The sequence below is a fragment of the Drosophila guanche genome, unplaced genomic scaffold, assembly GCF_900245975.1.
Source record: "Drosophila guanche unplaced genomic scaffold, DGUA_6, whole genome shotgun sequence".
Classification (NCBI taxonomy): Eukaryota; Metazoa; Arthropoda; class Insecta; order Diptera; family Drosophilidae; genus Drosophila; species Drosophila guanche.
In genome coordinates, this window is record NW_022995743.1 from 13,925,108 (window position 1) to 13,937,374 (window position 12,267).

General features: G+C 44.9%; 6 protein-coding genes across 8 annotated transcripts; 3 read left to right on the forward strand and 3 right to left on the reverse strand.

The window, feature by feature from the left end:
- Positions 1-141: 141 nt before the first annotated feature.
- LOC117578866 (polyadenylate-binding protein 2) lies at positions 142-2,784 on the reverse strand. 2 transcript variants are annotated; one of them, XM_034264658.1, is made up of 6 exons: positions 2,515-2,784; positions 2,143-2,348; positions 1,498-1,899; positions 1,299-1,432; positions 1,144-1,214; positions 142-914 (listed from the first exon to the last, which is right to left on the reverse strand). In XM_034264658.1, exons 2-5 carry the CDS (start codon positions 2,239-2,241, stop codon positions 1,172-1,174), a joined length of 678 nt encoding a protein of 225 aa, XP_034120549.1. In that variant the 5' UTR covers positions 2,242-2,348; positions 2,515-2,784; the 3' UTR covers positions 142-914; positions 1,144-1,171. The 2 variants fall into 2 exon arrangements, with proteins under 2 accessions (XP_034120549.1, XP_034120550.1); XM_034264659.1 differs by having other exon boundaries at positions 1,144-1,211; positions 2,515-2,783.
- A 150-nt stretch (positions 2,785-2,934) lies between these two features.
- On the forward strand, positions 2,935-3,845 carry LOC117578870. The gene is made up of 2 exons (XM_034264664.1): positions 2,935-3,639; positions 3,710-3,845. Exon 1 carries the CDS (start codon positions 3,176-3,178, stop codon positions 3,632-3,634), a length of 459 nt encoding a protein of 152 aa, XP_034120555.1. The 5' UTR covers positions 2,935-3,175; the 3' UTR covers positions 3,635-3,639; positions 3,710-3,845.
- LOC117578856 (snRNA-activating protein complex subunit 3) lies at positions 3,555-5,143 on the forward strand. The gene is made up of 2 exons (XM_034264646.1): positions 3,555-3,639; positions 3,709-5,143. Exon 2 carries the CDS (start codon positions 3,714-3,716, stop codon positions 4,890-4,892), a length of 1,179 nt encoding a protein of 392 aa, XP_034120537.1. The 5' UTR covers positions 3,555-3,639; positions 3,709-3,713; the 3' UTR covers positions 4,893-5,143.
- LOC117578860 lies at positions 4,961-6,893 on the reverse strand. Its single transcript, XM_034264649.1, has 2 exons — positions 6,206-6,893; positions 4,961-6,126 (listed from the first exon to the last, which is right to left on the reverse strand). The coding sequence occupies exons 1-2, from the start codon at positions 6,769-6,771 to the stop codon at positions 5,655-5,657; spliced, it is 1,038 nt and encodes a 345-aa protein (XP_034120540.1). The 5' UTR covers positions 6,772-6,893; the 3' UTR covers positions 4,961-5,654.
- A 123-nt stretch (positions 6,894-7,016) lies between these two features.
- On the forward strand, positions 7,017-9,592 carry LOC117578848 (coilin). Of its 2 annotated transcripts, XM_034264635.1 has the most exons (6): positions 7,018-7,324; positions 7,386-7,471; positions 7,529-8,263; positions 8,399-9,078; positions 9,132-9,329; positions 9,394-9,592. In XM_034264635.1, the coding sequence occupies exons 1-6, from the start codon at positions 7,190-7,192 to the stop codon at positions 9,525-9,527; spliced, it is 1,968 nt and encodes a 655-aa protein (XP_034120526.1). In that variant the 5' UTR covers positions 7,018-7,189; the 3' UTR covers positions 9,528-9,592. The 2 variants fall into 2 exon arrangements, with proteins under 2 accessions (XP_034120525.1, XP_034120526.1); XM_034264634.1 differs by having other exon boundaries at positions 7,017-7,324; positions 7,529-9,078.
- On the reverse strand, positions 9,531-11,959 carry LOC117578847 (nuclear pore complex protein Nup50). Its single transcript, XM_034264633.1, has 3 exons — positions 11,649-11,959; positions 10,005-11,584; positions 9,531-9,947 (listed from the first exon to the last, which is right to left on the reverse strand). The coding sequence occupies exons 1-3, from the start codon at positions 11,857-11,859 to the stop codon at positions 9,609-9,611; spliced, it is 2,130 nt and encodes a 709-aa protein (XP_034120524.1). The 5' UTR covers positions 11,860-11,959; the 3' UTR covers positions 9,531-9,608.
- Between the last annotated feature and the right edge of the window lie 308 nt (positions 11,960-12,267).

Genomic DNA, 12,267 nt, shown 5'->3' on the forward strand with positions numbered 1-12,267 from the left:
TTTTTTTTACATTTCCTGAATAATTTATTTATTTGATGTTGCTGCTGACTGGTCTGGCCTCGGAGCAGTTACTGCTGCAGCTCCTGTTTCTATTTCTGCTTCTGGCTGGCTGTCGAAGGAGCCGGGCACTGGCATGTTTTCCCTTAATGTGTCCCGCCCAAAAGGAAAGGCGTTAACGCTTGCTTGTTTAATTCGTTTATATTTGTCATCTTGTTTCTTCTTCGTGACAGAAAAATGCAATCTTCTTTTCTTTTTCTTTACTCTATTTATATATTTTTTCGAATATATGCATTAACGTAAGACCGTAATTTCATTATTATTTTTCTGTTTTATCTATTTTGTGGTTTTCTTTTCTGGTTTCTTTTGTATCCCAAGTATTTTGTCATCTTTTAGTCTATTGCATTTTTATTCTTTTTTTTCATCCTTTTATTTACTCGAGTTATTGCCATCTTTTAACTTCTTTTCTTTTCGCTTGTGGTTGGTTTCTCTTTTAAATATATATTTTCTCATTTTTTAAACCACTTCTCTCGAGTTTGTCTTAATTTTTTTTGTTTCTGGATTATCTGGATTTTTATTTTCATTCGGTTTTTTGATTTTTTATTTGAAAATAAAAATATGTGAAAAGAGGGGTGTTTGGTGTTTGGGTGCTTCAAAAAACATTATAGCCAAGTCCATGTTGATTTTTTTGTAGATTTGTTTTCATCTTTTCGACTGTTTTTTTTTTGTAAATATATTTGCTTGCTGCTGTTCTTTTTTTTAAATTATTATTAAAACAATTCTTATTAATTTTTGTCTGTTATTTTCTCTTGTTTGGTATGTTTTCTCTCTTATTTTCTTTTATATTTTATTTGTTTTCTATTTAGCAAAGAAGTTTGGCAAAAAATAATGTTTTTTGAATAAATTGGTAAAAAAATCTGAAATCAAACATTGATTGTATTAAAGAAATGTTCAGTGTGGTCAAAGCAAATGCACGCATTATCGGACGCCCCATGCAGGCTGCAGGCATTGGCATTGATCAGGTTATAGCTATCAGTCGGTCCACTGCCAAGTGGAAGGTAGTGCAAAGTAGTCCCCCCCAATAGTTATCCCAGTGTCTGTTCAGAGTTTCAGTTCAGTTCGCACGTTTTTAATTGGTGGACTTACCTTACTAGTGGGTTCTATTTAACAACGATCAGTAGGGAGCATAGTAGTTGGCACGACCGCGGTAACCCCTTCTGAAACGAAACACAGACCGGAATTAGCGCCACTCCACTCGGGGGAACGGTTAGATAGATGACTGGCAAAGGCCACACACTTACATTGCTCGGCGAGCACCTCGGAAGGTCGAGTGACAGCAGGCCCTTGATGCACGAGCTCCTCGCCCCCGGAAGCTGCCGCGGGCAAAGCGATTTGTGGTGGAGAGGCCAGGGCGATTTGTGCGCTTTGACATGACCTAAAACAAGATACAAATTTTATTTCCAATATTCGAAAGAGTCATGAGGGCAGGCTTTCTCTTACCTTGATCTGTCGTCCTCTGAACAGGGTTTCGTTCATGGCCAGGGCCGTCTCAACGAACTCCTTTGAGCCAAACTCAATGTAGGCAAAGCCCTTGGGATGGCCGTCAGCCTTGTTGCACAGGATTGTTACCCGGTTGATGGTGCCGCATCCATGGAAATGTGCCTCGAGCTCCTCCGCAGATGCCCCGTAGTCCACATTCCCCACATAGACGGACCTCGTGTCAATCTCCTGCTTCTCCTCGAGGGAAAGCGGTACTGCGGCTAGACCGGTTGTGGACCCACCGGCCATTTGTTTGTCCACTTCAGACTGCATTTGCTTTATTTTTTCGGCCTCCTCCTCCATCTCTTTGACACGGGCCTTGATGGCCTCCAGTTCGGGATCGATTTGCATGCTGCCTTCCTCCTGTGTTCCACAATTGTTTAATAGGAAGAATACAAAAATTGGTTAGCTGTATTAAGACTGGCACTTCTGGAACGCCCAAAACTTTGCAGACAATGAATGGAGACAGACGCGCAACGAACGGCGCTTTGAAAATGGCTGCCGTTTTGGCTTTGAGCTTTGTGCCGACCGAAGCTTTTCGCGAGAAATTCTGTGCTTTTGCAAGGCGAATAAAAAACTCGTTTGGCTCTGTCGAAGCCTACTTACCTCAGTCTCTGTCACAATTTCAGTCTCCTGCTCGCCATTAGTCTCTTCCATCGACTCCAAGAGCTGGTCCTCGTTCAGTGTGATATCTTCATCAGCCATTTCTTGTGCTAAGTTTTGTTACTGGTTTTGTTTACGTTCAGCAAGCTTTCGACTCTGCGCGTAAATTCTCTCAGCGGCTTCTGAAGTACGGATAATATCTTAGCTCACTGTTATTGAGAGAGAAAACGAGAGAGACAACGAGAGAAAATTGAATTAGTAATCTTTCGACACAAATATTCAGTTATTGGCCTATTTTGGTTTATCGCTCAAAAGAATTGCACAATGCCAGAAAGAACTGCACACGGCGTGGCGCTTTATCAGTTAACAACTCACGTAGGAAAATTGTACAAAGGGTGCTGACGTTTGCCTGTGCTCAAAATGGCCGCTGCCCAGTCTATTCGACGCACGCACTGTACAAAATAATATTTGTAGATTATGCCTAGATAGCGACACTCTTTGACTGTGCTCCTGGGTTTGTTCTCAGGCTACGCAACTAATTCACAAAGTTTGAAAGTGCGCAATTTGCTATTATTTACAAAAAAACACACGAAAATTTTACCACCGAAAATATATTCATTCGGCCTCGTTGTTAGGGATGATGTTGAAATATATCGAATATTTTAGTTGTCGATTTGATTTTTTGTTTCTTCTCTAGGTCACACACCATGATAATTTCTTAGAGATGCGCGTTTTCTTATCAAATACAATCATCCCTGTGTAGAAAACGTGTAACACATGCGTAGTTACCGTGTAAAAATAGTTTATTTTGTTGACCTTTTTTGTTTGCAGAATATTTTAAAAACAATCAAATGAAAGAGGATAATTTAAACTAGCCAGTCTTGTAGAAAAGTGAATAATTTACCGTATACAAGGTTGTATGTTCAAGGGTGAGGGGCCCAGCTTAATGGTAAAACTAAACCAAATATCAAATACGAGGATCGTGGACGACTTTGGCCATGTGTAATTTGTGCATTAATTGGAGATTCTAAACTAAATGATGAATGATTCGGATTCTGAGTACGAGGAAACTGAGTACTTGGTGTTTGCGGATTTTAAAAACCAATTGCCACCCCACCTGCTAAAGCACGAGAATGCTGCGATTAAAATTATAGGAGTGGAGAGCGACAAACCCATGGCCGAGGTAAATGGCAGCATTTACAAAGGCACCTACGAGCAATCCACGGGGACGAATGTTTTTTTCGAAAAGGACACGGAACGTTCGCCGGCTGACCCGCTTTTCGAGACAGCCTGTCGACAGAAGTACAAATACCTGGACAAGTCCGACAAAGTAATTTCCTTTGAGCGGGTTTACGTAGAGAAATTGCCGGTAGAGACTGAGAAAGCAACAAAGGCACAAGGGACGCCCATTGCCGAAGACACGGACACGCCACAGACAACGAAACTGAATATCAACTATAAGGAAGCAATAAATAAGTTCGGAGAGGAGCATTAACTTTGGTATGCCTGAGGTGGCCCACACCCGAACACACGAATCATTATAGCCCGCCCTTTCATTTTGTAATTTTAGCGCCATGGAAATGTATCTCGAGACGCTGGAACGACCCATACATCTGCGTTCTTTTCTATCCGACTACCAAGAAAAACTGCCCAAAGCTACTGACGGGACTGAGGAAGTGCCATTCTTTTTCTCCGCTGCCTCGCCGGTGTCTGAGGATGTGGAGAAAAGTTGCTCATTGGACTTGATTTCATCGCCAGACGAAAACTGTATAAACATATTTCAGCCCGGCGATGATATCACTCGCTTAAATATAGTTAAACCAGGGACAGACCGGGATGGGCCCAAAGTCTACACAGCCCTCAGCGCGCACAAGGAAAACACTCGCAAGAATGCCTTTGGGCGTACCCAATTTAGCTACAGACTGATCCCACCACCGCCCGCGAATAATAGTGTTCCCGTGGCCAGGCAACTCGATTCACCAGCCGAACTACAGATTACAGTTCGCTTCTATCGACCGGCACGGGCCACGCATAAAGGACTGAAGTTGGAGAGCCCCGTATTTGCTGAGGAGTTTGTCTGTCTTGGCAGCAACTATCTCACGGAGCTGCGCGACAAGATCTTCTGCATCTGCAATGGCAAGCGTTTCGTGGACATTAGCAATGACCCGGATGCGCCTTTGCCACAGCTAGAAACCAACCCGGGCTACTTCTTCATCTACGATACCTTTTATAACGACAAACGCAATCCGGAGAATTACGATTACTCGGAGACGGTGATCCAGTGGGCCGCAAAGGCACATGGCTTGCAGGGCGAACAGTTCAAGGTGGAAAAAATGGAGAGCACACGCCTAATCGACCTCACTGTAAGACCAGGAGCACCTCTGCACTACCTGCACCATGGAAACTGCGAACACCTGTTTGTTTTCTCACAAATTGAAGTTCTGCCAGCCAACGTCAGCCGCCAGCTGGACCCCAGCTTATATCCGCATGTGCGCGCCCTAAATATCTTCAATCGACGCAGCTGTTATCTGTGTGGCCTTCGTGGCTACGAGTTCATTGTCGAGCAGTCGCTGCGGCAGCTGCACGATCCCTCGTACCTGTGCCGCAGATGCTTCCTCAGTTTTCACTATGTGAACGGCGAGAAGGTGGGCCAGTTCAAGGCCTATCGCATATACGATCGTCCCGAGTCTTTGGACGAAGATGGAAAGGCCACAGAAGATGTCGAAGATGCCATAGATTTAGATTCATCATAAGATGTGATTTCGTTGTATTTTTGGCTTGGTTTTTTATTTGCGAACTCTGTAGACAGCAATACATTCAATGAGTGTTATTCGATCGATATATTTTTATAGTTTTAAATAAAATACATACACAGTGTAACAAGAGTAATTGTAATTGGCTATAAACAGATTGGATGCAGTTTCAAGCCAAGCTGCCTAAATACCGATCGGTGCAACCATATCTAGATTAGCAAAAAGATTTCTTTGTGTCGGATGCTAGGAATCAAAAAATGCGAATACTTGTACGTACAATAATACATCTGAGTTATCTGAGTCTGGCTTAAGGCTAAGGTTAATACATTCACTTCACGTTTAGTGGCTTGAATTTCGTAATATTAGGTAGCTGTTTTGCTGTTGTACAGAATAGTACACATTTGACCAATCAATCTAGTGCGGCTTTTCGGCCAATAACATATAGGTACGCTCGTATCCTAGACACGATTGTTGGGGGAGGGAGCGAGGTGTACTTATAATTATGTATATCAAATACAGTAAAAGCATTCACACCACAATCGTTTCGTTAAAGAATTCGGTGCGCTTAGTAACTTTGGAGCAAAGAGAAATGCATCAAAAAAACATACATATGGCCAACATTGAATCTGCATTTGCATTTGCATTTGCCTTGCATTTGCCCAATAAATATCATTAACTGTCTCGTCACCCTCTTTGGTTTGCCTTCGTTTAACTTCCGTGTTTAAAGCTATAACCAGCAGATGCTCTGCGCTGCATCTGTACTTAGCTTTGAAAGACCAACTCGCGCTCAACGGACAAGTATTCGCGCATTTTCACTGGCACTGGCAGCTTGGCCAGCTGTTCGGAGCTCATTTGCCGCTGGAGGACACGCCGACACAGGTCTTGCAGCTTGGGCATGTTCGAGTATCGACTGAGTGGGTACTTTAGGATCACCGGAAAGGGCGGCTGCATTTCATTGGGCACCTTCACGAAGCACACAAAGTTATCGTTGGTGCAACGATGCAAAATGTCCTCGATCATCTCCACAATCGACTCGTACTTGAGCTCCTCAAAGTTCCAGAACTCCTCCTTATACTCGAGGCGGTAATGCAGCGTTACGTTGACAATGCGAAAGCTCAGCGTGAACTGGGATCCGCTGGTCTCGGAGTCGCGCACCAGAAACGATCCGGTCGGCTTGTCACTGAGCTGGCGCTGCGCATCTCGCCTCGAAATCTCGCCCCAGTACCAAACTTGACTGAAATGCAAATGAGGACACAAAGACAGCGTGAGTCATCATCGATAATCGAATGAAGAGTCTAAAATGGTGCGCTTACTTGAGCATCTCCAGACAGGCCTTGTACATGACCTCGTTCGGGGTGTCCAGTCGCTCCAGCCATTTCTTCTGGATGAAGCGCAAATAGTCGTGTGTGAATGGCAATGTGGGCTCAACGAAAATTGACGGTGTAAGGAACTCGTAGGTGGCGTCGGTGGTGCCTCCGTCACAGTCGGAGTCGCCCATTGAGTTCCAGTTTCGCAGCGAGCTAAAGCCCTGACCCACCTTCCTTCGTAGACGTGAGAACACATTTCGTTTATCCTTGCGTTTGCGTAGCGTCCCCCCGTTGCTGTGGCTGCTGGCGCTGCCAATGACCATGGATGCATCCCCACTGGAGCTGCCAGCTGCATTTGAGACACACACTTCGTTGTTGTTATTCTGCATCTGAGTAGATGAGTGGGCCACAGCGTCGCTGGAAGTTGGCGAAGCGACCAATGCTGAGTCCGACTTTTTGCGCCTGGTCAGGGAATGAAACCAACTTCGTTTTTCCTTTGTTGAATCCACAGAGCGCTCCCCCCCATCGGCGCCCTGATTCTGGTTATTTTGGCTGTCGTCGCCGTTGCTCATTTTGGAGTTGGAATCGAACTCTCGTGTCGGTATCACATCATTAACCTAATCGGAACTATGATTAAAGCTACTTAAATTTATTGATAAGAATTTGTTTTCGTTGGAACTACAATAAATACACAAGAATGACAGGTATCGGTATGCAGGCCTGCATTTTTATCGATACCAATAGTATCGTGCTTTCGTAATATCGGTTTTAGCTAGTGTTTTTTAATGCCAAATTCAAACTTTATATTAAAGTTAAACCCTCTGACTAATTAATTTGAAAAGTTACCTTACATGAGAGTCAGACAGTTAAACTAAGACCAAATTAATATTTCGCTAGCGAAAGCAGGGGTGCTTTTTGCTGTGGAAACGATAAGAAGAAGATTGACGGCATCGGCATTTTCCAATTTCAAAGGCTGAAATAAATAAAATCATGGAAGCGTTTACCATGAAAATAGACCTTACTAACTTCTTCAGGGACGAGCGGCAGCACGCATTGATATTGATTGACAGCGCGTGGAAAAATGTAGAGGATGTTCAGCACCACATCCAGAACCTCTTCAATCTGGTATGCAGAAACATAAACAAAACATTTTGTTTGTTCACACTCACAGATATGTCTCTTGCAGAGAAATATACGTTTGCTGACCAATTCTGGATATTTTCTGCCGCCCAAGGAGTCCCTTAGAGTTCTAACAGATGCTGATGGATTGAAGTAAGTAAACCAAAGTCGTACCGACTTTGTGACTAAAAGCGTTCCGATTCATTGTAGGGCCTTCACATTTGAGGAACCGCCGCCCGCCAGCGGCGTTGAGGCAGGAAGCACGAAGACTAGCAACAAGCGCAAGAAGTCATTCGATGAAGCAGAGAGCTCACGCCACAGCCCTCCTTGGGAACAGCCAAAGCGTTCTAAGCACGGAAAGAAATTGACTTGCCAAGCAATTTCTCTGAATGCCACAACTGAAACTCCCGCTTTGGGAAACTCATTTGTTACCTGTAACACCAGTGAAGCCGAAGAGCCACTCTGCAACTCCACTATAAATGAGTCCAAGCGTTTTAAACAGAAAAAGAAATCCACTTTGCAGGCAATTTCTCAGAATGACTCCACTGATGAAAAGGTGAATCCGTTATTGGAAGCAACAACCTGCAAAAACACCACAGAAGCTGAGGAGCAACTCTCCAACTCCCCTTTGAATAAGTCGAAGCGTTGTAAGCAGAAAAACAAATCCACTTCACAAGCAATTTTTCTGATTGGCGCATGTGATGATAAGTTGAACCCTTCATTGGATGCAACAAACTGCAAAAACACCACAGAAGTTGAGGAGCAACTCTCCAACTCCCCTTTGAATAAGTCGAAGCGTTGTAAGCAGAAAAACAAATCCACGTTGCAATCAGTTTTTCTCAATGCCACAGTGGATGAAAGGGTTACCCCTGACACCAGTGAAGTAGAGGAGCAACTCTCCAACTCCACTGTGAATAAGTCAAAGAGTTTGAAACAGAAAAACAAATCCACGTTACACGCAATTGACACTAAGATGATTCATTCATTAGATGAAAAAAACTGCAAGAACACCAGCGAAGCTGAGGAGCAACTCGCCAACTGCACTTTAAATAAGTCAAAGAGTCTGAAACGGAATAAAAAATCGACCTTGCTTCAAATTACAACACATAACGCGACGAATGATAAGGTTCCAACATTAGAAACAAATGAAACCAATGAGCCTTTGCTCCAATACATCCCCCAATGGGATCAGTCAAGTTCGAATGACGATGAAAACAGCAAAACAGAACCACCAGCCGAACGTCTACCCCAAAATGTCAGTCGCCTTGGTCTTCACGTTGTCCAAACCCCTGCCCAGTCAATTGAGACACAAGAGCCAGAAGCAAAGGAAAATAATTCAACATTAGTGGTCCCTGAGCCGCCGCCAATTTCTTTTCGCTGCCCGCTAATGGAGCTGGACCTTAACAAAGTACGCACGCACCAAATTTCCTTTAAAGCGAAAACCGCTCAAAATGTGCCCGGAAAATCGGTGACAGAGCAAACGGATTCCAATGAACACATCAAAGTGGCTACTCCCGAAGCTGCTAGGCAAGAACCTGCTGCTCCATTGAGCGTCTTCGATGAAATTTCAACCATAGATGAGGCTGAAGAAGATCCAGAAGCGGAAGTGAAAGCTTTGGCACTTTCAGTGGATGATAAAATGCTTCCGAGACGTGTTTCTGGCGACACTATAAACTGTGATTCCGACGACGATGTCATGGTGCTTGATGACAGCAGTGTGGATTCGGATGTGGAAGTGTCCCAAATTGTACCAGCAAATGGTAAGCAATAAGCAATTATATTCAACAATTATATTGAACAAATATATTTTAAGACTCTCAAATGAATGATTCTGCTCTGGAAATGTTTGCAAACGCTTCTCCGCTAACGGATTTGCCAAAAAGGGGCGACACAATACTCTTTAAGCTAAGGAAAATGAAGACCTCCTTGAGCTCTGGAGTAACCGGAGTTATAACTGCCAGCTGTACCTACATCAATCGTCGCACAAAAGCCATTTCAATGGAAGTAATATGTAAGAGAAGTTTCGCTCCGTATTTCTGCACAGTTTGAATTGCCAATTTTCTCTATCCTTGCAGCATATCCTCCACGCAATCGTGGTGTACTGAGTCAGTACTCAAACAGTTTGGACGACTCAAGCGACGACGATACACCTTCTTTAATGGTCAATATGTCGGATCTGATTGAAGCAAAGCTCCGTAAAAAAAGTTAAAGATTAAGTTCTGTTGTTCTATTTTCATAGCATTGTAAATTATATAAACAATCAAATAACATGCATTTGCCGTGCGATTCTTCACTTGGTGTAGTCCTGTAGTTTCGCCAACAACTCGTCGGCCTCTTCCCCAGTTTTAACGCGCAGCAGAATCGACACAACTTTGGTGTCCTCCGGCATGGGCAGACTCATGATCATTACATTGTTTTTGCCCATGCGTTGGCAGGGCAGGCCATTGCCGACCATTAAATTGATCAGGACCTGACCAATATTGTTGTCGGCACGCACAATCAGCTGCGCCTTCGCCGAGTCCTTGACGGGCTTCAAATGCAACATGCCCACTCCGCGATCCGCATAGTCCGCTCCCTTCATAACGAACACTTTGCAGCGTTTTGAGTAGACTGCATCCTCTTCGACAACCTGCAAAAGATCAATGTTTTATGGCCAGTTTTATGGGGATTACTTCACTGTATTTACCTGCTTGAACTCTACTTTCGGTGGCTGGTCCTCTTCATCCTGGTCCTCCGCATTGCCAGCGGACTCTGCAGCTGCAGCTGGCGGCTTTATATTGCCAAAGGAGAACGGTGTGGCTCCAGGGGTAAATGAGAAGCTAGTCGAAGGCTTGGCATCTCCTCCAGCCGGTCCAGCGGAGCTGCTGAATCCCGCAAACAGCGAGGAACTACCTCCAGGTTTGTCATCGCCGCCACTCTTGAAGCCAAAGCTGAAGCCATTTGTTTTCAGTGGCACGTCGGCCGTTTCTGCCTTGCTGCTAGAATTATCCTTAGCCCCAAGGCTAAAGAAGCCTGGCTTGGATACATCCTCGGTTTTACTCTCCCCCAAGGGCTTTGGCGAGAAGCGCATCATGCCTGGTGCGGTAAGGGGTGTTTTCGTGGACGCTGCTGCTGCATTGGGAGGCTCAGCTGGAGTGCTGCCAAAGGAGAACATCGGTGTGGTTGTAGTGGTCGCCGAGCTGCCGCTGGTAATTGTACTGGAAGCCGGCTTCTTGGCGAAGAACGGCGACGTCGAGCCAGTGCTGGGAGTTGCAGGTTTGCCAAAGGAAAACGTTTCTGTATTAGCGACTGTTGTTGCAGCTGGGGTGCTCCACGTCTTGGGAATAGCTGCAGCTGTAGCTGGAGCCTTCAATGCCGTATTTGTGTTAGTTTTGGCACTGTCCTCGTCCTGGAGTTCCTTCAGATGCTCGTCATATTTCTTGAATACTGGGGTCAGTACGCAGTAGGGACTTTTGTCCAAGCTTTCTGTCAGAAACTTCAGCAGTGCCCGGTTCAAGTCGGCCACATTCTCGCGGTACTCAGATGACTCTGTGCTAGAGGCTGCTGCCTTGCCGGGCGATGGCTTGGCGCTGGCTGGCACGCTTATCACGCTGCCATCTTTTTTGGCAGCCAAACTCTTGCCGTACATTGAGCTGCTTGTATTGGAACCGTCAGTTGTACTTGTGCAGACCTTTACTGTCGCTTTTCTAGCCCCAAACGAGATCGATGGTATGTTGACGTCTTTTTTGGCTGGAGACACGTTCCCGAAAATTGAAGTGGAAGCAGTGGTACTTGGTGTCGGGGCTGCCTCTCCAAGGGACGATGAGGGTTTGGCGTTATCTTTTTTAACAGCTGACGCGTTGCCGAATATAGAAGTGCTTGGTGCAGATGTTGATTGCTTTACAGGCATTGTGGCGCTTCCGAAGGAGAACGAAGGAATGGCGGCGGCATCTTTTTGGCCCGCTTGCACGTTGCCAAAAAATGACGTAGTAGTACTGCTGGCCGACGAAGGTTTGGCATCTTTTTTTGCAGAATAAACGTTACCGAAAATTGAAGTGGTTCCCGATCCAGCGCTGGTACTTGCCGCGGAGCTGCTACTGCTGCTGGCAAGGGTCTGCAAAGGTGCAGCCGCCGCTTCGCCATCTGGCTTTGTATTGATTTTGCTGGAACTGGACAAAAACGAAAATGTGGCCTTTGGCGCTTCGCCACTTGTAGATGCCGGCGCCGGATTCGATAGGTATGCAAACGGCGAGCCTGCAGCCGATGCGTTAGCCGGCTTGCCAAAACCTGTATGCCCCATTAAATACAACATTATAGATGATCAATAAAAGCTTTTTGCAGTTGCACTTGCCTGAAAATCCACTGAAAATGCTTTTCGAAGTTTCCCCGCCGCCGTCACCATCCGTGGACGCACCGGCAATGGATCGGCGCGCCTTCTTGATAACGCGTGTTTTCAGCTCCTCCTGTGTTGCCGTCTTAAAAATGCCACGGTCCTCGGGCTCCTCCTCCTGGTCCCAGTTATCATGGTTCAGATTTGACGTGGCTTGCCGCTTCCCAGCCATTTTATTGCAAAATTGTTTTGATAATGCGAGAAAAACGCGAGGAAAAAAATGATATAGATTTTAGTTGGCTTTCAGTGCAGTGTGGAAGCGGAGCTATCTTTTAAATATATACCACCCTCAAAAATATACCGAATATATTGTTCACATGTGACAACTATATCGATAGTTGATGCACATCGGTAAAGAAGGTGCCATCACTTGCGGCTTGCGCCATATTTATACAATCTAGTGAAATTTGGGTGAAATGTGTGTGTTCGTATTAGACATCAAATTGAATGACTAGTGCAAAAGTAAAACAACTTGCATACAAGCATGTTTTGATTTCAAGTATATCGTTATTTAATGCAGTATATTTCTGATATATTAGCTCTGACGGTTACACGGTATATTTTATGCATAGACCAACGG